A 24,326-nucleotide genomic window follows, 5' to 3' on the forward strand; every position below is an offset into this window, starting at 1 on the left:
TTTCTCATTGCATAAGTTACAGAGGAATTCTTCTAGTAGCTGGAGGGCTTGATTCTTCATATTTAAATCTCTGATCCATTTGGAACGAATCTCAGTGTACCATGTGAAGAAGGGATCTAATTTTATCTTTTTCCACATGGCCGTCCAGGTATCCTTAAACCCTCTATTGAAACGTGTATTTTTGTCCTATGGACTTGAGATACCTCTTTCGTTAGAAACTAAGTCTCACATGCAAATGGATCTTTTTCAACATTTTCTAGTCTGTTGCTTGGTCTGTGTGTCTATTTCTGGGTCTGATTCAGTGAGAGGGTTTTATAATATTTTCCTGTTTTCCCTGTTGTTCTTTTTCAGGGGCTTCCTGGATATTCTTGGTTCTATGTTCTACAGAATAAATAAACTATTCTTTTTATAGTTTTTAGGGTCATATACTTTATAATCAATTTAACTTTCATGACAGTTCCCTGGTGGTTCAGCAGTAAAGAATCCTCCTGCAATGAAGGGGAAACAAGAGATGTGGGTTCAGTCCCTGGGTCAGGAAGATCCCCTGGAGAAGGAAATGGCAACCCACTCCAGTATTCTTGCCTGGGGAATTCTTGCTGGATAGAGGAGTCCGGCAGGCTACTGTCTATGGGGTCACAAGGGTTGGACAGGACTTAGCAACTAAACCACCACCAACAACAAGCTTTATGAGGTTATCAAGATCCCTGGCAAAGTAGCCAATTTCAACACCCAGTACCTACATGCCTCTCAAAGGAAATGAAGCTGGGAGGTGGGGCGTGGTGAGCATTTGCTCAAGAGAGTGAATCATCCAGAGAGATTGAGACTCCACTCGGGGAAACTGGAGGGCGTCCTTTCCTGAACTTTCCAGAAGGCTAGATCTCACATTTGGTTATGGAGAAATGAAGAGGATGTGTTTTCACTACATTTCAGCACGGGGGGCAAGTCAGTTTTGTTGCGACTCCTCTTCCTCTTGGTTTTCTTGCTTTTCTTAATAGCATAACCTTCCTCCTGTCTTCTAGATGGGAATCTCTGGCTGGCTTTGCCCCGCTCCTTCCCACGCACCATCTCACGGGCCGTCCAGGCCTGCCGGTTCCACCGTCACGGTGTCTTCACATTTTCCAGGATAACAGATGGGCAGGGCCTCAAGACTCTAACCACGGGCACCCGGCTGTCATTTTCAAAAGACACACATTCTTTCCAGAGCCAGGTCACTGTATACACACACACACACATTTCTAGCCAATTAATTTTAACCAATTAACTTTAAGGAGCAAAGGATACCACTCTCCTCGTGGTCTCCTCTGTCCACTATACAGCATAAATGCTGCCGTGGTTCGTTGTGTGAATTTAGAAGAAAGCCGTGTGCCTTCTCCAGACTGCGGCTGGTCGCAATCGAAAATGTATTTTCTGTGGGCTGCAGACAGATCTCTCTTTAATAAACATCTACATGCATATTCAGAGATTAAAAACTAGTGTGTTTTATCTTAAAAGCAGCGTGTTTTATCTAGGAACATTTTTAGAATTGAAAAAAATGCGCTCAGATTCTACGTCCCGTGTGTGGCAAGAGTAACAAGCTCCAAAAGACTTGTATGTGCTGTATTCGTCACAATAGCCGGAACTGCCAACAACCCAAAGGCCCACCAGTGAGAGAGTACATCCCTCGGGTGGAATTCTCCGTGGTAATGAAGAGATCAGACTAGGGCCAAACACATCCATATGGATGATATGCAGGCTTGAGCGTGGACCAAAGAAGCAGATTAAAAAAAAAAAAAAAAGAACAAGAAGAGTATATAGGCATAATTATCATTTTTATGAAGTTCAAGACAGGCAAAGCCACGCATGGTGATAAAATCAGAATAGCCCCTGTGGGAGGGGGTGTGGTCTGGGACGCTGCAGGAGGAACCTTCGGGGCTTGGAGATGACCCTTATCTTCATCTGGGAGATGGTCACCTGAGTGTGCAGCTGTGCAAAGACTGAGTTGTGTCTTTAGTACTTACACACTTCCCTTGATGTATGTTACACTTTAACTTAAAAAAAAAAAAATCTCAGAGGACCTTCCCTCCTGGATCCTCCAGGACAGCAAACTTCTCTAAGATGCCCTGAGCCCCCTCCCGAGTATCTGACACAGGAAAGGTACGCAGTACCGCGTGTAGAACAGGTAACTAAGAGAACCCGCGCTACGACACATGGAACTCTCCTCGGAGCTCTGTGGGGACCTAAACGGGGAGGAAATCCAAAAAAAGAGGGGATGTGTGCAAATATACAGCTGACTTGCTTTGCTCTAACCAGAAACTAATACAACGTTGTGAAGCAGCCATGCTCTAATTAAAACATATTTTTAAAAAAAGAAGAAAAGCCATGTCCTTCATCAGCTGGGAGACTCAGACCTGTGTGTTCTATGTAACGGCGCCCCCTACAGCACAAGCTAGACCCGCGTCTTAATTCCAGGTGAAACGGAATTTCTCAGCCTGTTTCCCACCTGAGGGAGAACAACCTGGCTCAATTCTTGGGTCAGAAATTAGAACGTGGCAGGGTGATGCAGGCCCTCCCGTCAGGAAGACGGGAGTCCTCGTGGCAAAGCGTACATCCGGTTTCTCAGTTTCTGAGGGTGGGAGTCACCCTCTGATTCTTGTGTTATTTTATCCTTCATGCCTTCAGCACTGGCTCCCCTGAACAGAGTAGGGAATCAGGATGAACGAACGATGCGTGGTGGATGGACAGATGGATGAAACCTTACGTCTCTAGTAAAACAGCTTAACGATCCTTCCCAGGACTTCCTACAGCCCAGTGGTTAAGACTCTGCGCTTCCAACCCAGGGGACACGGGTTTGATCCCTGGTCAGGGAACTAAGAACCCACATGGCGCCTGGCACAACAACAAAAAGAGAAAAACAAAAATGATCCTCCCTAAATGCGTGTTTTCTCTGTGGTGAGTCCTCCTCAGGGCTTCGTGATTAGAAGAAGCCTCTCTCATCCTCTCTGCCCCATGTCTCTTGTGTCTGTGATGAAATATAATTACATCTAAGTGGTATTTTTCTCAGGGTTCCTCTTGGTTGGAATATGCCCTGTTCTCATGGTTTGTGTCCCATGATGAAATTTTTCCAGTGATAAGAACTGGCTTTTAATCTCACATTTTCTTCTTATGGGAACTGGCAACATTAAGAATCAAGTTAGTTTGAAATTTTATATATATATATATAAAATATCTAGGAACCTTCTAGATAACTAGGAATAACTATATATTCTAGATAACTAGGAATAACTATATATTCCTAGTTATATATATATATAATACATAGATATATAGACAGATAGATAAATATTTGGGTTTTTCACCAAAGGCTTCATATGTAAAGCCTTTCTACCTGAGAAGAGTGAATTTCTCTTCAGAGCCACCCTTCCCCTACCCCCTAGCCTGGGAGCCTGGAAAATAAAGGTCCCTCCACCCAAGGGAAGGGAGTGGGATGACTGAGAACTGCTTCCAGGCTGGTGAAAGCTCAGCCTACAACCGTGGAAGGGAATTGTTTGATTCAAGGCTGCTGTGTCTCTAGGGTTTGTTAGAACTGAAATGGTTTGTTTGTGTTTTTTAATTTATCTTATTAAAGTATATTTGATTTGCAATGTTGCATTAATTTCTGCTGTTCAGTTCCGTCCAGTTCGGTCGCTCAGTCACGTCTGACTCTTTGTAACCCCATGGACTGCTGCACGCCAGGCTTCCCTGTCCGTCACCAACTCCCAGAGTTTACTCAAACTCATGCCCATTGAGTCGGTGATGCCATCCATTTTCCTGCTGTATCCATATTTCTGCTGTATAGCAAAGTAATTCAGTTGTGAGGGTTGGACTATAAAGAAAGCTGAGCGCCGAAGAACTGATGCTTTTGAACTGTGGTGTTGGAGAAGCCTCTTGAGAGTCTCTTGGACTGCAAGGAGATCCAACCAGTCCATCCTAAAGGAGGTAAGTCCTGGGTGTTCGTTGGAAGGACTGATGCTGAAGCTGAAACTCCAATACTTTGGCCACCTCATACGAAGAGTTGACTCATTGGAAAAGACCCTGATGCTGGGAGGGATCGGGGGCAGGAGGAGAAGGGGGCGACAGAGGATGAGATGGCTGGATGGCATCACGGACTCGATGGACTTGAGTTTGAGTAAACTCTGGGAGTTGGTGATGGACAGGGAGGCCTGGCGTGCTGCGATTCATGGGGTTGCAAAGAGTCGGACACGACTGAGCAACAGAACTGAACTGATCCTTCACCCTCCAGAGAACTGAACTCCTACTGCATGTTGGATCAGAAGCAGAACCTGCCCTCAGCAGGTTGACATTTGGGGCAGGATGAGTCTTTGTCGTAGGTCTCCCTGTGCCCTGTAGGTGTTTTGTAGCATCCCTGGTTTCTACCTGTCGGAAGTCCCATTGTGACAACTAAGGTGGCCCCCAGTTGAGAAGCACTGGATTAAACTGACCAGAGGAGAGGGCCTATACTCAAAACCCAAGAACTGGCTCCCACTTGTCTCTGCCCCAAACTTCCAACACCCCCTACTGATAAGCCACTGGGAAGGGATCAGTGAGACGTGGACCCCACGACTCTGTGACAGCCACAGGGTGGGCTGGGGTAGAGGGGGTCAGATACAAGACGGTAACAAAACCAAAACGTTATGACAATGGCTGGTGTCCAGGGCCTCTTCTGCCTGGAGTCAGGCCACGGAGAAGTCACACAGAATTTCAGAGCTGGTGAAATCAAGGAGAGTTTAATCAAGCTTTCTCTATCAAATCTGAGGACCATAGCATTTCCTTTGTGGTCACTCTGATGTAGAAGGAAGTGAACCTGAAACCTCCCTAGTTAAATGTTTCCGGTGATTCACCACCTGGGTTCACGGATGACCTGCGTGGCTGCGGTGCCCGGGTGGGCGGAGAGTCCCCGTGCGTGAGGCCGCAGTGAGTGGACACCCCGGGCTGGGAGGCGGCCCTCCCCGGGGCAGACTGCCCCTGCCGCGGCTGCTCTGTTTCCCGGGGTCATCTTGCCACCACGATTCCATCCGACACCAAACCCTATCTGCTTTTCATCAAGGGCCCTGCCTAGCTCCTCAGCTACGGAGGAGGCACAAGACCAGGTTCATCGTAGCACCTCGGCCCTGGCCACAGTGACCCGGAGCCAAAATCCCTTTATGACATCTTCAGAGTCGGGAGAGAAGCCTCCATCCCCCCGGGTTGGGGCTGTTGAAAGGCACACGTTAGGCTGGGTTACCAGGTGCCATATTGTCCATCACGTGGAGAAATTTGTCTCTGTTCGGGGGGACCAGAGCACCACCTGGGGAGAGGACGTCCTGCTGACTTTGAACCCTGTTCCTGACCTCCACGCTGCCCCAAGTCCTGATCACAGCTTCCCTAGTACACAGAGCCTCCCTTGGCTCCGCAAACCCCCAGGACCACTGCAGTAAGTCTCCGCACCTTCTTATTCTAAGCAGGTGTGAGCTGGAGTCTTGTCTGTTGGAACTAAGAAAGGGCTGGCAATTCTAGACTGGAAATGTCATTGAAGACATTTCCATTTCCATTTCCATTTCCACTGAGGACATTTCCATGTCCTCCATTTCCATTGAGGACGTTTCTTAGGACTCTGTCTCATCACTTTTGCTATCAGTCACAGTTTCTTTTACAGATTTATTGAGGGGCTACTTCCTAGCTGTGATGCATAGCATTCTCACTGCCGTGACTCCTCTTGTTGCAGAGCACTGGTGCTAGGCTCACGGGCTCAGTAGTGAGGGCACCCCGAGGCCTGTGGAATCTTCCCAGACCAGGGATCGAAACCACGTCCGCCGCATTGGCAGGCGGATTCTGAACCACTGGACCGCCAGGGAAGTCCATCAGTCACAGTTTCTATCACAGATGAATCTCACAACTGGCTTTCAAGAGGGTGCGTGTGTGCTCACTTGCTAAGTCGTGTCCGACTCATTGTGAGCCAATGAACTGCAGTCTGCCAGGCTCTCCTGTCCATGGGACACTTACTGATTAATACCGAATGTTCTATTCTGAACAGCGGCAATTTTTAAACAACAGTCTTCACGTGGTTGACAAAGCCAGAAATCTACCTGCTTCACTGTCCCCAAACACACACGCCTTCACCTTGTCCGACAGGGTCCGTGCTCTCGGGTAGGGACAGGCTGTCTGCGGCAGGTCACCCTGCTCATCTCCGAGGTGGCTCAGCAGACATGCTGGACGTGGTGCCCTTCCCCCCTCACGAGGGCCATTCTGAGGCTGATTAGTCTAAGAGGACAGTCTTTAAAGCATGGAAGGCCAGTCCTATCGTGGGTTTATCAGTCTGCAGCCACTTGCTAGAGCCTATATTCCATGGACAGTATTATCTTTTTAACACCTATATTAGCATTTAATTAGCAGTCAATAAATATTACATATGCATATAATGATGTCCAGTAGATGGCACATGGAAATCGAGAACTCATTCCCTGATCTTCAAGTTCCAATTATTTGAGTGTTTGTCATGTCATTCTTGGGGCCAAAGAAGCTTGTGTTGTGGAGGGGAGGGGGGATCTCTCTGTGGGCCAGATGCTTCATCTGCTGAGACCCTTTTCCCACTATTGAGGTCTTTGCCTCCAGCCCTTTAGAGACAGAAACTCCACATTTCCAGTCTCACCCTTCAGTGGTCAGCTGGGTCCTCTGAATATCTCCAAAATCCACAATTTACAAAAAAATAAAACAAAGCATACTGACCACAAAAAAGAAGGATAATCTCTGTTTTCTTTTCTATGAGCCGCCTGTTCGTATCTTTGTTTATCTGATATGTATGTCTCACCATTTTGTTTAACGCAAAGGAGAGGTAATTCTAAAACCTGTGCCTCTGAACAGCAAGAAATTATAAATTGTTGTCAGCAGTTGCAAAGGAAAAAAAAGTAATACTTTAGCCTCCCATTTTATCCTTTTATAATCCAAAGTACAATTGCTTTGTCATTATGGAAAAAGATGGATGTGGTTTAAGAAGCTCCCAAGGATTCACCCAAACATCCACTGCTTAAAACCTGATTCAGAATTTACTTTGTCCTGCCTCTTGGCTTAAAAAAGATGCAAGTAGTTTTGAGAGGGACACGGCTTGCCTTGTGAGTAAGACGATCGTCCTGTAAGATGGAGGGTTGGACCGAAGTCGCTAAGGAATGCATAAATATGGGAGCAGAATAGCAGAGAAAAAGAAAGATGGGAGAGTGAAGGGAAAGGTAGAGGATGTAAGAATTCTTGTCAAAACATGTCAGAAAGTTTCTGTTTCAAAGTATTGGGTTGACCAAAAAGTTCACACTGGTTTAGTATGAACTTTTTGGCCAACCCAATATGTTTATGCTTTCTCCTGCATTAAGTTCTCACTAAGGATTTTTTTAAATGTCAATCTCTCAAATTTCCTTAATCAAGTATATTAAAAATGCCAAAGCCCTGCATGGCTTATCAAAAATTCAGAAAATAACAAGTGTTGGTGAGGATGTGGGGAAATTGGAATGCTTGTGGACTGCAGATGGGAGTGTAAAATGGTTCAGTCATTATGAAAAACAGTATAGAGGGTCCTCAAAAAAAGTAAAAATAGAAATACCATATGATCCAGCAGTTTCACTTCCACCTCAAAAGAACTGAAACCAGAGACTCAAAGAGACATTTGCACACCCATGTTTATAGCAGCATGATTCACAAAAGGCAGAAACGACCCAAATGTCCATTGATGGGTGAATTAATAAGCAAAATGTTGTCTATACAGTTAATGGAATATTATCAGGCCTTAAAAAGGAAGGAAATTCTGACACAGGCTGCAACATGGATGGACTTGAAAAAACAGCGTCAAGTGAAATAGTTCAGTTCAGTTCAGTTCAGTTCAGTCGCTCAGTCATGTCTGACTCTTTGAGACCCCATGAACTGCAGCATGCCAGGCCTCCCTGTCCATCACCAACTCCCGGAGTTTACTCAAACTCATGTCCATAGAGTCGGTGATGCCATCCAGCCATCTCATCCTCTGTTGTCCCCTTCTCCTCCTGCCCTCAATCTCTCCCAGCATCAGGGTCTTTTCAAATGAGTCAGGTCTTTGCATGAGGTGGCCAAAGTATTGGAGTTTCAGCTTCAGCATCAGTCCTTCCAATAAATATTCAGGACTGACTTCCTTTAGGATGGACTGGTTGGATCTCCTTGCAGTCCAAGGGACTCTCAAGAGTCTTCGCCAATGCCACAGTTCAAAATGAGCCAGTCACAAAAAGACAGAGGCAAATAAAGCTCTATCATTCTGCCTCAGAGACAGAACGTAGAATGGTGGTTGCCAGGGCTGGGATGGGGGAGGATGGGGAGTTATAGTTTAATGGGGACAGAGTTTCCATTTCAAGGTTAAAAGAGTTCTGGAGACAGGTGGTGGTGACGACTGCACCACCGTGAACATACTTAACACAACCAAACTGTACACTTAAAAATGGTCACGATGGTAAATTTATGTTATGTGTATTCCACCACAAATTTTTTTTGGAAGTCCATGGCTCGAGAGTCATGTCCCTCTTCTGAAGTCTGGAGCCCCACCTGCCAGATCTCCACGCATCACCCTGAATGTAGTGGGTAACACCTGGAACCTTGTTGGAAACTGGGATCTTACGGGAACCATGAAAGATCGGTCCCACCCCAGACCTCCTGAATCAGAAACTCCAGCCCTGGAATTATCATCGTAACACGCTTGTCAGAGGACTCTGATGTCCCTCAAATATGAGAATCGCTGCCCCGGGGTGATAGACGTGGGGCACTTGGAAGGGATATGTTTGAGATGTCTTGGAGGTAGAAAGAATATGACTTGGTGTAGAATGGACGTGGGGCAGAGAAGGCAGAGGCTGGATAGATTTGAGTGAATGAATGTCTTTTAAAACTATTCTGCTCTTACTTTTTCTTCCTTTTACTAGAGTCAGAAAGAAAAAATAAAAGCATGCTTTCTCAAAGCATCAGGTTGGAGAACAGGAAACAGGCTAGGATGGTTGATGTATAATCTTTAGAAATCCGCAGGAGGTAAGCTTTATCCAGATGTGTACTTAGCTGCACACACAGCAATTATGAGGCAGGCAAGCGGCCGAGTCATACATTTGCTTACCAACAGGCCTGGTGACCTCACACACAAGACCCACGCTTACAACACACCGCGGAGAGCTCTGAGCAGGCCTCTCTTCCCTCCTTTTGTACCATGTCAGACAGGGAGGGATGTAGACCATGGCCTGAGACTCAGCCGTTGCTGGGGCCAAGGAGTTTCAGTTTTAAAACTGGGAGAGTCCTGGGCAAACCGGGATGGTTGGTCTCCCTACTTACCATCTAGACTCATAGAATTTCAAACCCAAAGGGGACCCAGAGTTCTTCTGGTCTGTGGATCAACACTCTGGCTATGGCTTAGAATCACCTGGAGAGCTTAGAAAAATATCTGACTCCCAGGCCTCTCAGTAAACCAGTTAAAATCTGGCCTAAAATGCCTGGGTGCAACACCAGACATCAGTGTTTTTGAAAAGCTCCCCAAGGGAACATTGAGAACAACTAACCTAATCCAGCATCTTCACCCAATAGAGGAGGAATCTGACACCACAACAGATTATTCATCCAAGATCACATGATTAATTAGGGGCAAATGCAGTGTTCCTAAGAGTAGGTCAGGGTTCTGCCCACACACCACAGCCCTTCTGTAGATGATAACTGAAGAGTTACCTGCAATTAACCCTGGCCCAGGGTGATTAACTAGGACCACTCACCCCCACACCGCTGTCTGAGCCTCAATAAAGCCATCGCAGAGCGGCCAGCTGTGTGCCCACGACTGAGATCCCACGCTCTCCTTTCTTCCTTCCAACTTTCCTCCCTCCCTGCTGTTCCTGAGGATTTCAGACCCGGTCCCTACCCTCAGGGGTGCCCTCTGCCCCTGGTTACAAATTTGGCCTCCACCCCTGGCCCTTTTTCCCTTCAGCCCCTGGAGGTCCCTCAGCACATCTGCTGTGGGCACCTGGGTCCACTCGCCTGGGTCCACTCGCCTGGGTCCACTCGCCTGGGTCCAGGGCCCACCTGGAGGCACCCCCACCAGGAGGGGCAAGGAAGCGCCTCTGACTGCAGAGCTTACTTTGTAGAACAAGCAGAATCCACAGGATCCTGTTCCCCAGGCCAGGGGGGAGCCTGGCTGTCTGACCGCTTGTCCCACAGCTTGAAGCAAGCCCCACTACTGAGGAAGCAGCGCCTAGGAGGAAGTAGCCTGCCTCGGCCTGGTGAGAGGCCTTGGGAAATCAGAGACCAGGCGTGGCTCAGCTGTCACCCTGACCGGGAGAGAGCCCTGAAAAATGATGACCACCGTGCAGGCAGCTCGTGTCACTCAAAGAGGACGAAGGGAGCCCTCAGACGGGAAGCCAAACAAGGTTTGAGGCATGAGATGACACGTGCTGAAGGGCATTTCTAGGCCCATGATGGCGCTGCTCCTGGGTGGGGTGCCACCGTAGTGAAGAGAAACTTAGGTGACTCTCGTGTGCCCTAAAGGCCACTTGACCCGGATTCACAGGGTAAATGCAGTCAGTGAGCCAGTGACCCCACTCACCACCCAACGCTGGGCTTCCCATCCAAATCAGGTTGACCCTGGTGCCCCAGCCAATTGGATATTTTCCATTGTCCTCTTTCTTGTTTTTTATTCTTTATCCTATAAAAGCTCCCTGCCTTCTGCCTTATTTTTCAGTCTTCCAAAATGAGATCTACCCACGCAACCCCATGGACTATACAGTCCATGGCATTCTCCAGACCAGAATACTGGAGTGGGTAGCCCTTCCCTTCTCCAGGGGATCTTCCCAACCTAGGGATCGAACTCAGGTCTCCTGCATTGCAGGCGGATTCTTTACCAGCTGAGCCACAGGGAAGCCTAAGAATACTAGAGTGGGTAGCCCTTCCCTTCTCCAGGGGATCTTCCTGACCCAGGAATCAAACTGGGGTCTCCTGCACTGCAGGCAAATTCTTTACCAACTGAGCTATAAGGGAAGCCCATCCACTACATGAAGGGTCAAATATTTGTATAATCCGAATTGTCTTCTTAAAAAGAAATTTTTTAGCAGAAAAACAACGAGAAATCCACCCCCCCCCACCCCGCCCGAGCCAGGGGTGTCGCCTCTGGTGTTAGAGCCAGCCTCCAGGGGACACAGAAGTTCTAAGGCCGCTGGGCCTTTGGGTCCTCGTGGTCTGGCTGCTCTCACGCTCCTCCTCCTCCTCCCGGTGGTTTCATGTGGTTAGTTCCCTGTCATCGAGTGTTTTCTCTGGGTCCTTGCGGTACCCGAACTTGGAAGAGGATGCTGGTCAGTGGTCTGTGGTCCATAAGCCACACGGGCCGCCTTCCAGACCCACCAAAGCAGAACCCCCAGGGAAAGCATCCCAGAATGACTGGGAAGCGCTGGCGTGGGTAATGACTTTACAGATGGCTTCTTCCTGCTCAAACCCTCCTTCTGGACAAACGCCAGGCCTGGGAGAGCGGATCCCTCCAGCACTGGGGCTGGGCTGACTCCCTGTGGTCGGGGCATCAACTCGGCCCCGAATGGGTTCTCCGGAACTGTTGGACCAACAGCCCATGTCTTCAGGTGCCTGGTTTTGAATTCAGGCAGACTGTTTTTGTTTTGCTATTTTATTTGTTAATTTAAAATTTAAGGAACAAATGCCATCTAAAGTACACACCCATCGGAAAGAGGCCTGTTGGGGTAACCTGCAGTCTGACCACAGTCCAGCAGAGGGCGTCGGCGCCCACTGCACCGCGCGCCTCTGAGTCCTCGCCGGTCCGGGCTCTGCTCCGCGGACCCGAAGGAGCACAAAGGCCCCCAGGAGCCCTTGGCTTTCATCCTTTGAGCTCAGCGAAGAATTCGACACTTATTTTAAAACCACGATTTTCAAATCGCTACGCATAATGAGAAATGTTACTACTGCGAGCCTGTCACATACGTGCAGAAGCAGAAAAAAGGTCTGGTTTTACTGTAAGTTTGGTAAAACCTCTCAGGGTCTTGGTTTTAGTCAAGGTTTAAACCAAATTAGAATTAACTTAAGTTTAATGAGTTAACTTTAATATGTTAATTAAGTTTATTTATAAATTGTAAGTGAATTAGGAATTTAGAGTGAAAAACTAGGAAATTCTTAAATTTAAGAATTAAAAAATAAGTAAATTAGGGGGGAAAAATTAGGAATTCTCTTTAGAGTGAAACTGCAGCCATCAATGGAGATTATTTTGGAGGGTAGTGAGATTTTTCAGGCACTGAACTTCCAGCCCTCTGACTCCTAGGAGCACTAACTCCCATCGCCAGTCCTTCCCACTGCTGGTGGTTGAGCATCTGAAACTTCAATGACTGTGATGAGATGTCAGCACACAGGCTGCAGGAATGTCTGAGGACACAGGAAGGGCCCAGAGAAGAGGGCGGGTGCCTCCTTGATGGACAACCAGGGAGGGAGGGTGTGGATGGGTCTCCAGAAGGCAGGCTGGGTGTCCTCTCCACACCAGTTTCTCTATGAGCTAGTACGGTCTGGTTCGTAGCAGCTTACATAATTCTTCCCTGGTGGCTCAGATGGTAAAGCATCTGCCTACAATGCGGGAGACCTGGGTTCAATCCCTGGGTCGGGAAGATCCCCTGGAGAAGGGAATGGCAACCCATTTCAGTATTCTTGCCTGGAGAACCCCATGGACAGAGGAGCTTCATAGCCTATAGTCCATGGGGTCCCAAAGAGTTGGACATAACTGAGAGTGACCTCACTTTCTTTCTTTACAGGATTCTGGCCCAGTTCTGCCATGTGACCCAGGACAATGACTCCTGCCTGGGCCTCAGTGTCTGGCCTGTAAAATGGTGTTGGTGTGGAGGCCTTAAGTGTCGAGTGTAAACATTTCATAGCAGAAAGACAGCTGCCTCAGACTTAATTTTTGGATCTAAACTCCTTCCTCTTGGACTCTGGGTCTCCTGACTCTCTCCCCCAACCCCAGATGAACATATGTAACTTTCTTAAAATGCATTTCCCTAAACAAAGGCAGTGTCCCAGCAGTCTGGACACCATTCTCACAGGGACCTGCAGACTCAGTATTGTCAGTCTTTGCAAGGAAGGCAACTCATTAACGGAACGCCTCAATAGAGTTTAGTTTTTCTAACTCTGTGAGATATTTTGGTAGAATAGACTCTTGAATAAGAAAGACGTGTAACAGAGAAGAACAAACCTGAAATATACATGATAGCCCACTCTCAAGACTCTGATGTAAAGAGATAACAGTTTTATTCACACAGATTAAAAAGTTGCAGAACAGAGATCAGAGTTTCTTCTGGTTTCAAAGTTGATATCAAAACATTCCCCTTTTTAATGGTATCAAGTTTTATATTATAGTCAGTGGCAGTTCAACTGAAGGGTAAATTTGTATACGAACTAGGTAGCAACTCTGTGTGTGTGTGTGTGTGTGTGTGTGTGTGTGTGTGTGAGTGAGCATGAAGGAGCAAGTATACTGGAGAGAAATAGACCAACATCTTGATGGTGATTAGATTAGGAAGATGGATTATGAATCTAATGTTCAATGTACTGTCGGGATTGTACTACTTTCACAATTTAAAAAATACTCATCATAACATTTTTCGGCTGCACTGGGTCTTCGCTGCTGGGAGAACTTTCTCTCGTTTCTGTGAGCAGGGACTGCTCTTCCTCGAGGGGCTTGGCTTCCCACTGCAGTGGCTTCTCTCGTTCTGGAGCACAGGCTCTTGGTGCACAGACTTCAGTAGTTGCAGCACGCGGGCTCAGTAGTTGTGGCACGTGGGTTTCATTGTTCGAGGCACGTGGGATCTTCCTGGACCAGAAATGGAGTCCGTGTCCCCTGCATCGGCAGGCAGATTCTTATCCACTATGCCACCAGGGACGTCCACTAATCATAACTCTTTAGACCTTCAAGTGAAAGCACACCTGTTTCCTGTCACCTTCTGCTCTGCTGTCTGGCTCTCACAACATCACTCCTGGAAGCAATCTGGCCAGCGTTCCCCAGTCACGGGAAGGAGCGGGCTCTGTCCTCACGGGGAGCACATTTGGTCAGTGACGGATGAGCAGCAGTTTTCCTTGATCTGAAGGAGGCAAACGTGTCCCCTTGATGATGGAGACCTTCTGATTATTCTGTTCTGTTGACCCACCCCCACATCCCAGACCCAGCCGATGTTTACTGTTGGTTATAGAACAGGTGGGGCTTCCCTGGCGGCTCAGCTGGTAAAGAATCCACCTGCAATGCAGCAGACCCAGCTTCGATCCCTGGGTCAGGAAGATCCCCTGGAGGACGGATGGGCTACCCACTCCGGTGTCGTAGCCTCATGGAGAATTCCATGGACAGAGGAGCCTGGCGGGCTACAGTCCATGGGGTCACAAAGTTCCAATGCAGCTGAGGAGTATGATTGAGTAGGAGGAGGGCTGTCTGCTGGGACAGACCCCTGCTGATTAGAGGGGTGTGTGTGCCCAAGTGCACATGTTTTTTGAGCTTCCCTGGTGGCTCACTCAGTAAAGAGTCCACCTCCCGGCGCAGGAGACGTGGGTTTGATCCCTGGGTCGGGAAGATCCCCTGGAGAAGGAAGTGGCAACCCACTCCCATATTCTTGCCTGGAGAATCCCATGGACAGAGGAGCCTGGTGGGCTACGGTCCATGCAGTCACAGGAGTTGGACACGACTTAGCAAAGAACAGGTGAGGGAGAGCACATGCTGGCTCCCTGCAGGATGATTTTTTGAGACATGAATTGATACAAATTTGTCTTCTCTGTAGTTTTCTCTCCCCTACATTTCCCAAGAAAGGGGCTAGGGCTCCATACGTCTACAGAGACTGAAAGCAGAAGCCATCAAAGACAACCTCTCTTCCTGTTTGATGTCAGCTTTCACCGCAAGTGTAAACTCACTGAAGGGATTATTTGAGGTATTTAGAGCAGGATGGAGATGAGATGAGTGTCTTCTAAAGGGAGATGGGCCAGAAAGTCCCAGAGACAGGCCGGCCCCTCCAGCAGCGGGGACCAGCGACTAGGGGACCCTGTCACCCAGACTTTCTGGCCGGGAAAGGGTAACAGAGCCACCTTTTCCACCAGAACCATGTGGCTGCCCTCGATCCTCCGCTGTGGTCAAGATGGACCAGAGGTGACAGCCTGCTTGTGGCTGGGGGCCGCAAAGGCCTTCCCAATGCTTTTGCTGCTGAGCCAGGAGGCCGGAGCTCCTGTAATGACAGAGATGGTATTTCCTGCCTGCTCAGTGGAATGGCAAGCTCCATTTTCTTTGATTTATGGAAAATGAAGAAAGGCAACACTTCCTGCACCCCTGGGTTAGTGACTAATTGATTCCTGAGACCGTTGTAAATTCGCAGCAGGCCTGGAAAGCGGTTCAGATGGATGGGAGATCAGTGTCTAATTGTTTCCTTCCTCTTCGTCCTGAAGCTCTCACATGCGGTGGGCCCTGGGGATGCTGGGGAGAGAGGGTAAGAGTTCTCGGGCTGGCCAGCCTGAAGAGCCTGTGGTCTGGGGAGGGCTCCACCGCCTGGGGGGGGGGGACAGGTTTCTGGAGGAGTGAAGAGAGGAAGGAGCTGGAGGAGGGGACGTGGTCCTGCCTCTCCTGGCAAGACTGTTGGGACTTTATGCTGGCACCCTGCTGAGCATCACCAGGTGTTTGGAAGTCACCGATGCTCACAGAGGAGCCTTAATGAGGTAGAGGGAAATTCTCGATTGGATTAAATCAGTGTGGCCGGGTGGGTTGGCAGCACCCAGAGGTTGCTACTCCAGCACTGGGGCCCTATCAGGGGACTCTGCTCCCACCCAGTTCTCTTCTCCTTCCAGCCCTCACCTACTCTTGTCCGATCAGCAGATTTGCATTTCTTGAGGACCCTCTGTGTGTGGACAGCGCTGAGCTAGGTGAAAATCAAACCAACTGTGGACTAGGTGAATCCAAAGAGGAGGTGGAGATTTCCGCCTCCAAGTCCTGGGAGCGATACAGAAAAAGACAGTACTCCGACTGTTCTTTCTCTTGTGGATTATCTGTGGGCCCTGGGATCCAGGGAAACCCGGAGGATGCTCTGATCGTGAAGCACGCCAGAACCCCTAGACAAGGGCAGTGAAGGGCATAGTCATTCGTTTTAAAAGCTGAGATGTGGAACTTCCCTGGTGGCCCAGTAGTTAAGAATCTGCCTTGCGACGCAGGGGACACGGGTTTGATCCCTGGTCTGGGAAGATCCCACATGCTTCGAGGCAACTAAGTCCATGAGCCGCAACAACTGAGCCCGCACACACTAGAGCCTCAGCTTTGCAATGAGAGAAGCCCCCGCAATGAGAAGTCCATGCAACACAGCTGCAGCGTAGCCCAGCTCGCTGCAACTAGAGAAAGCCCGGGAGCAGCAGTGAGGATCCAGTGCAGCCAAATATAGATAAATAAATAGAATTAAATTTTTAAAAACTGAGGGGCAATAGACATACAGCACTGTGTTAGTTTCAGGGTCACCACATAAAGATTGGATATTTGTATACATCGTGAAATGACCACCACAATGTCTAGTTAACACCCATAAGTACACATGGTTACAGAAAGTTTTTTTTCTCGTGATGAGAACTTTTAAGATCTACTCTCTTAGCAACTTTCAAATATGCAGTACAGAATTGTTAACTATGGCCTTCCCCGGTGGCTCAGCCATAAAGAATTCGCCTGTGATGCAAGAGATGCAAGAGATGCAGGTTCGATCCCTGGGTCAGGAAGATCCCCTGGGGGAAGGGCGTGGCAACCCACTCCAGTAATTCTTGCCTGGAGAATCCCATGGACGGAGGAGCCTGGCAGGCTGCAGTCCGTAGGGTCACAAAGAGTCAGACATGACTGAGTGACTGGGCACAGCAGCGTTATTAACTACCGTCTCCATGTACAAACACCCCCAGGGCTTGTTTTATACCTGGGATCTGTAGCTTTTGACTCATATTCACTATTCTTAAGCTGCAAGTCCAAAACGAAAGACGACGGAGAACGCTGGAGGAGAAACTTGCCCTGGCTTTCGTATTGTGTGTTTTCATTCACGGTTTTTCTCTTTTACACAGATCTCCAACCATGAGCAAAACAGCACACAGCCCTCAGAGTTGTCCGGCTTCACCCTTCACCCCCTCTCCCTTGCCCTGCGTCTCTTGGCGGGAGAGTGAATTAATAAGTCAGGAGTTAGGACCCAGAGATAGTTCTCAGACTTACACGATCTGACAGCTGACTGGGAATCAGTGAGGTGTGCTTTCAGAGACCTCGGGCTGATCCGAGCCGGTTTGAGCCTGGTTTACCCTCTCCAGGTGTCCGCGTCCTCTGGGTTCCACTCTGGACTTTGAAGTTCTGCGTTTTCTCTTCAAAACCCCCCTTTCTGATGGAAAGATCCTGCTGTTAAAGAGGAGGAAGGCATTATCTCTCTCAAGCCGGCATCATAATGCTAGCAGCCTTTATCCTGGTGCTCAGCGCCCTTGGGGTCACCCACTCAGGTAAGCTCAGGTCGAAGCAAATGAAAACTTGATCATTGCTGGTGCTGATAACATCAGGATTAAAAAATGTGATGTGTAGGTATTTTTAGGTTAATCTTTGAGATAACCTTTAAAAATGTAGCTCCGATGAGTAATTCCATGAAGTCTGTATATTGCTAAAGAAATCATATGAATTCTGTAATGTTTGTACTTTTGCCATTGACTCTCTTATTCCTTTGGAGTCACTATGAGCTTGGTAGGAAGATATGAAAGCAGGGGAAATGTTATCAAGTGCACTGAATGATACTCAGAGAATTGTTAAAGTATTTGGCATAGGGATTGATTATATCAACATTTTAGTATCGTATTTATTATCATTATACCTGTGCATAGATGCTTCATTGTCCAAAATATCGTGCAGATATAGAAATACTTTTATAAATTTGTGTATGTAGGTGTATTTAGTATGTTTTTTTATATCACAGTTAAGCAAATGTCCGTGAAGTGGTGTGAGTTTTCTGTGACTATCTTCCACCAGAAAATAAAGGCATTTTTAATAAAGAATGAGGACAAATAAAGGAGACAGAGGGCATGAAAGGAAAGTGGGAGAAAATAACTGGGAAGTTTAGGGAAACGTGGTCAACATCACCTGCCAGCTTTCTGGGTGTGGAAATCATTTCACTTTTCCTGCAACTTAAGAACAGCAAGCTCTTCCCCTGACACCAGATTCCATACGGAGCCAGGAGACAGATGGTGAGAAAACAGTGTAGTTCCTGTAGCAGTTTGTATTTATTTGTAACTAGTGTTTTGGCCACATGTAAGTATTGTCATTTTCAGATGGAGAACCAGAGGCACTGAGATCGACTTGCCCAAGTCCTTAAATAACGCTTGGATTTAAAATCCTGTGACTCACACACACACCCGAACATTATTATATGTTCAAAACGTGGCCTGTGCTCAAACCTGGGGCTCAGAAACACACAGAGTCGTCTCTAAGTGCAGAGAGCATTGAATCCAGTTTGAAATATCACTAAATCTGATTTCTTCAAAGTCTTTTTTTATTGAAGTGTGGTTGATTTACCGTGTTGGTCAGTCTCTGCTCTATAGCAAAGGGACCCAGTTATACAAATATATACATTTTTTAAAGTGCTTTTCCCCCCATTATTTTTAATCCCAAGAGACTGGATATAGTTCCCTGTGCTGCACAGTAAGACCTTGTTGTCTGTCCATTCTAAATAGTTTGCCTCTACTGATCCTAAACTTGCAGTGCACCTTGCCAATCATAAAAATAATAATAAACTTCTGTGTGTTTTAGCGTGCAATTAATCATACACATAATCAGCTTCTATGCAATTTACATCTGGTGTTTTTCTGCCTTAATTACTAGAGCATCCTATTTCCTATGCAGGAATTGATTCCTAACATTCTTTTCGGCAGAGAAACCATCTCCCGGGTCAGCAGGGCTGGTTAGTATAACCCCTCAGGGTCACCCTCAGCGGGTTCACCCATGCCTGCTTCTCTGCATGCAGTGACAGTTGCCTAAGACGGTTGGAATCGGACGAGAGCCTGGCCCCCGGCTTTTGTATGTGTGCTGCGGGAGTCTAGAAATGTGTGCCTAGCTGTGTGCACCTGTCACGGATCTATAACAAGTTCACGTAGTCGCCTGCGGTAACTCTGGAGTCTGTGAGCGTTTCTAGATCCACTGGAGAGTCTCTTTCTATTTTTAGATCTGTGCCACCTTTCCTTAAGTTCTTTAACTTCTCTACTCATCATAAAGAAAACGATGAGTTTCCTTTTCTTACACAAAGCTACCTTTTTCAAATGACAAGGGACAAGCCCTCATTTCTGTTTATCTGGTCTTGGTGGAAGGATTGCTGTCTATGGCCACACTTTTGTCTACTACTCCAGAAATAGGGACAGTATCTTATTCCTCTTCCCATCCTTCTTAACAAAAGATGATGTGTGTTATTCATTGAAAAAATATTTATTGAAGGTCTACCACATCCTAGGAATTGTTCCAGTATGTGGGATGCATGGAGGAATAAAACAGTTGTTCTGAGAAGCTCTCATACTAGCCAAAAGCCATTAAATATTTATTATTTGAGTCCATCCTGAGGGCTAGCTATACATGTTGGCAGAAGAGACTGTGGTAAGATTTTTTTGGGGATGAGGTAGTGATAATGAATGAAAGGCAAAACCAAAATACTCCAAAGGGTGTTAAACAAAGTATATGCCTCTCTCAACAATACTTGCTGAGATTTGAAATTCTTCAATTATCTGTTTTCTTTCCTAGCTGAGAATAACCAGGGGTGGCATTTTCAGTAAAATCATAAATAATCATGGGAAGTTTCACCTATGAAGTTTGAAGTAGGGTTCACTTATACTATATGTTACAGGTGTACAATGTGGTGACTCTCAATTTTTTAATTATTGTGTTTGTTTATTTTTGGCCGTGCTGGGTCTTCATTGCTGGGCTCTTCTCTAGTCGCGGCGAGCAGGGCCCCCTCCTCGACGTGGTGCCCGGGCTTCTCACTGCGGCGGCTCCTCTTGTTGGGGGTCTAGAGCACAGGCTCAGCAGTTGTGGCCCATGGGCTTAGAGGCATGTGGGATCTTCCTGGATCAGGGCTCGAACCCATCTCTCCTACCTTGGCAGGTGGAGCCTTCACCACTGAGCCCCAGGGACGCCCTGATTCACAGTTTCTAAAGGTGATATTCCCTTTGTGGTGGTGTTCAGTTGCAAAGTCGTGTCTGACTCTTTGTGACCCCGTGGACTGTAGTCCTGTCCCTGGGACTTCCCAGGCAAGAATACTGGAGTGGGTTGCCATTTCCTTCAGGGGATCTTCCCGATCCAGGGATAAAAATCCACATCTCCTGCACAGGCAGGTGGATTCTTTACCACTGAGCTGCCGGGAAAGCCACACTTCGATTGTAGTTACTCTAAAGGATTGGCTATATTCCCTGTGCTGTACATATGTCCTCATAGCTTATTTTATACCTAATAACTTGTTCATCTTTATCCCCTGCCTCATATCACCCTCCCCTGTCTGCGCTGGTAACCACTGGCTTGTTCTCTTTACCTGCGAGTCTGCTTCTTTTAAGTTATATTCACTACTTTGTTGTCTTTTTATTATCTATTAAGTTTTATCAATTATACATATTTCTGTGTGAGAGAGTTTGCCAAAATTTTTATAAAAGTGATTATTGGTGTGGGATTGAGCAGGGCGCAGAGTCTGAGCCTCCAAAGAAAGGAGAGGAAATAGTCCTGAGGAATAAAGAGAGCAGAGCCTCAAGTCGTAGGTTCCAAAGAAAAATTTGTCTCAAGCTGGTTGTGGGCACCCGATCCAAATCTGTCTCGATTCCACCCTCTGGCGTGGAGCGAGCCCTAAGCTCATCACCGTCAGCGCCTGATCCCAGGGTAGCTTTAGTTACCATTACCCGGATCCCTTCTCTGCTGCAGGCAGGGGTGAAGGCCTGTTCTCCAATCAAGGGTGCAGCTTACACGCCGGATCTTTTTGTATTTGGGGGAGCAGCAAATATTGGCAATAAGGGGATGCATTTGTGGCTGTTTTATGGACATCAAGACCCTGGAGGCACAGAGTGTGTGGGTGGCTGGACCTTCCCCATCATCTATGGCCCCGTTTTCACGGCCTGGAATTGGGAGCAGGCTCTCGTCTCTGAGTCTGAGTCCGGGGCCTCTCCATGTGGATAAGTGTTAATTAGGTTCTTCGTTCCATTTGAGTGATGAGTTTGGCAAGAGACTCGGTGGCCTGAGCCGAGGGCAGTGAGCCCTCCTGCAGCACGGCCCCCGCCCAGTTTCAAGCGGAGGAAGTCACTAGGACCAGGAGGGCGCTGCAGCCCTGTCTGTCTGTCTGTCTGTCCACATTGCTCTCAGGTGCACTCTGGTTCACCTTTTCTTTTTTTGCCCTCTGCCTGCGGGACTGCTTATCTGGTCCCAGGGGAAAGATTTTGATGAAGAAAACCAAGGCAAAGTGGTCAAGTAGAACTGGGAGTTCCCTGGCGGTGCAGTGGTTAGGACTCTGTGCTTTCACAGAGCTGAGGCCAAGGGTTCAATCCCATGTCAGAGAACTAAAATCCCACAAGGCACATGGCAGGCAAAAAAAAAAAAGACTAGGGAGAATAGAAGAAAGGGAGAGAAAGGAGTTCCGGGGGAAAACAAAATTCCTTTTTCACCAAAAGAGATGGTGAAAAGCATTTCTAACAGGCAGCGCACACTCTCTGAAGATGTATGTGTATGTTAGACTGTGTGTGTGTGTGTGTGTGTGTGTGTGTGTGTGTTGGGGAAGCTACAGGGAAACGTGGGGAGACCGTTGTCCAGCCTGAAGCAGGATGGCTCTGTTCTGTGACTGTAAAGCGCTGGGCAGCCCCCCGCCCAGAGAGTGACCCCAGAGCAGCACCCAGAGAAGAAGCCCACCCACAGCAAAGCAGCAGGCTGCTGGGTGCCCCCTGCCGCAGAAGGAGATTGGGGGGCAGATTACAGAACACTCTCAGCAGGGTCGAGTGTCTCCCCAAGACCACACAAACACCACCCGGGACCTGGTTTAAGAACACCACGCTCCCCAAAGATACACCACTTGAAACAACAGTTTGGAAAATACAGTGCTAGCCCCACAGCAACAAAAATAGCAGTAACATTGAATGTGCACTCATAGATGTGAACTGCTGGCGCAGATTTTATGTGGCAGGGAGACATGCTGGCAGGAACAGTCTTTGCCACCCCAATCCTTGAAGAACTTCATGAGCTGATGGAAAAGATGGCAACTTGGAGTCAGAAGACCACAGCGCCCCTCATTCTCTGGGTGACCCCTCCCAGCTCTCCTGGGTCTTCACCTGTGAAGCGAGGGGCTTACGTGTCTTGAAAGTCCTTTCCAGCTCTATGGTCTTCATGTCTTTATCATTTATCTTTCTCTCCTCTTTAATTGATGCTGAAATGCTCTCCCATCCCTCCCCCCAGAAAGCTGACTTTGGGGAACGAAACCCCCACAGCAGAGCAGGGAGGAGGCTCACTCATCTTCCAAGAGCAGTTTTCTGACTTGTCAGTGGATCATTGAGATGTGTCTTAGAAGAGTGATCTTATCTAATGAGTTTGAAATATAAGTCTGTTTGCAAAAATTGGGTTTACACACAACTGCTGAGGCATCTCTTTCTTTTTGTAATTTGTTTTTGAAGTTTTATGGAAGTACAGTTGATTTACAGTGTTGTGCTAATGTCTGCTATATAACAAAGTGATTCAATTATACGTGCATATATTCTTTTTCATATTCTTCTCCATTATGGTTTATCATAGGATATTGAATATGGGTACGTGTGCTATGCAGTGGGACCCTGTTGTTTAGCCATCCTTTTGTAAAATTAACTGATTAATTAACTTGGCTGCATCGGGTCTTATTCGGGGCCCAGGGGACCTTCTCTGCTGCACGCGGGATTTTTCACTGGGCCGTATGAGGTCCCCTAGCTGTGGCACGGAGTCTTCTCTCGGTTGTGGTGCATGGACTCCAGAGCAGGAGGGCTCAGCAGTTGCTGTGTGAAGCTTTAGTGGCCCTGCAGCATGTGGAATCTTAAGTTCCCTGACCAGGGATCAAACCCACGTCCCCTGAGTTGGAAGGCAGATTCTTAACCACTGGACCACCAGGGAAGTCCCTATCCATCTCATACATCACAGTTGACATCTGCGAACCCCACCCTCCCAGGCCTTCCCTCCCTGACCCCCCACCTTGGCAACCACCAAGCTCTTTTCCATGTCTGTGAGTCTATCTCTGTTTCATAGATAAGTCCATTTGTATTGTATATTAGAAGGAATCCATTTACTTCTTGAGACCACTTGTCCTGGAAATCCTGAGAACATCTGTGGTTCCACAACTTCTGGAGCCACCAGCTGGTCCCGTGCCCCCACCCCTCAAGAAAATTGTAACCTTCTGTGCATTTATTATTCGTTTGCTCATTCCCTAGAATCATCTCATGTTTATTGAGGCCCTAGCCTTGAAGAATCAACATGGAAGTACTTGCCCCTCCTCATAACATCCTATTTTACAAGAACAAACCAGAAACCTTTCCAGGCCTGTCCTCTGCATCTGCTTCAATAACATCAGTGACTTCAGTTTCTATTTGGGGAAGATACTAGGCAGAAAGCATCCAACCTTTGGCCTTTATCTTCTCTTTGTTGGTAAGGTCTGTTTTGGTCAAGGCCCTTTTGTGCTAGTCAGCTCAGGCCACCATAACAAAATACCACAGACTGGGTTGCTTGAAACAGATTTCTTTTCTCACAGTCCTGGAGACTAGAAATCCATGAGCAAGGTGCCAGCAAGCTTGGTGTCTGGTGAGAGCTCCCTCCTGGCTTGTAAACAGCTGCCTCTGGCTGTGTCCTCACATGACCTTCCCTCTGTGCTACCCGGAGGAGCGTCCAGGGGTCTCCTCCTCTTCTTATGAGGACCCCAACCCTGTCGGACTAGGGCCCCACCCCTATAACCGGATTTAACCTAAATTACCTCTTTTTAGGTCCTGTCTCCAAATGCTGCCTTCCCTGGTGGCGCAGCGGTAAAGAATCTACCTGTCAATACAGTAGCTGCAGGAGATGTGGGTTCAATCCCTGGCTCGGGAAGATGCCCTGGAGAAGGGAATGGCAACCCCCTCCAGTATTCTTGCCTGGAGAATCCCATGGACAGAGGAGCCTGGCGGGCTACAGTCCACGGGGTCGCAAAGAGTCAAGTGTGGCTGAAGTGACTTAGCGAGCACACATGTTTCCAAATGCAATCACGCTGGGGTTTCGGGCTTCAACATATGGAATTGATGGGACAAACATCCAGCCCATAACAGCCAGGACAGAGCTACACCTTTTCCTCCTCAACTCAGAGGGCAAC

The 24,326-nt window shown here is 47.7% G+C and overlaps 1 protein-coding gene across 1 annotated transcript in view; it reads left to right on the forward strand.

Moving 5' to 3' along the window:
* The first annotated feature begins 17,292 nt into the window (after positions 1–17,292).
* The window catches only part of CHRNB3 (cholinergic receptor nicotinic beta 3 subunit), a 29,938-nt gene continuing 22,904 nt past the window's right edge, over positions 17,293–24,326 (forward strand). The window contains exon 1 of the mRNA XM_043893645.1: positions 17,293–17,472. Within this exon, the coding sequence (XP_043749580.1) occupies positions 17,421–17,472 (52 nt within the window). The 5' untranslated portion in view covers positions 17,293–17,420. The remainder of the gene's footprint in view (positions 17,473–24,326) is intronic.

This window comes from Cervus elaphus, chromosome 32 (assembly GCF_910594005.1).
Source record: "Cervus elaphus chromosome 32, mCerEla1.1, whole genome shotgun sequence".
NCBI classification, from domain to species: Eukaryota; Metazoa; Chordata; class Mammalia; order Artiodactyla; family Cervidae; genus Cervus; species Cervus elaphus.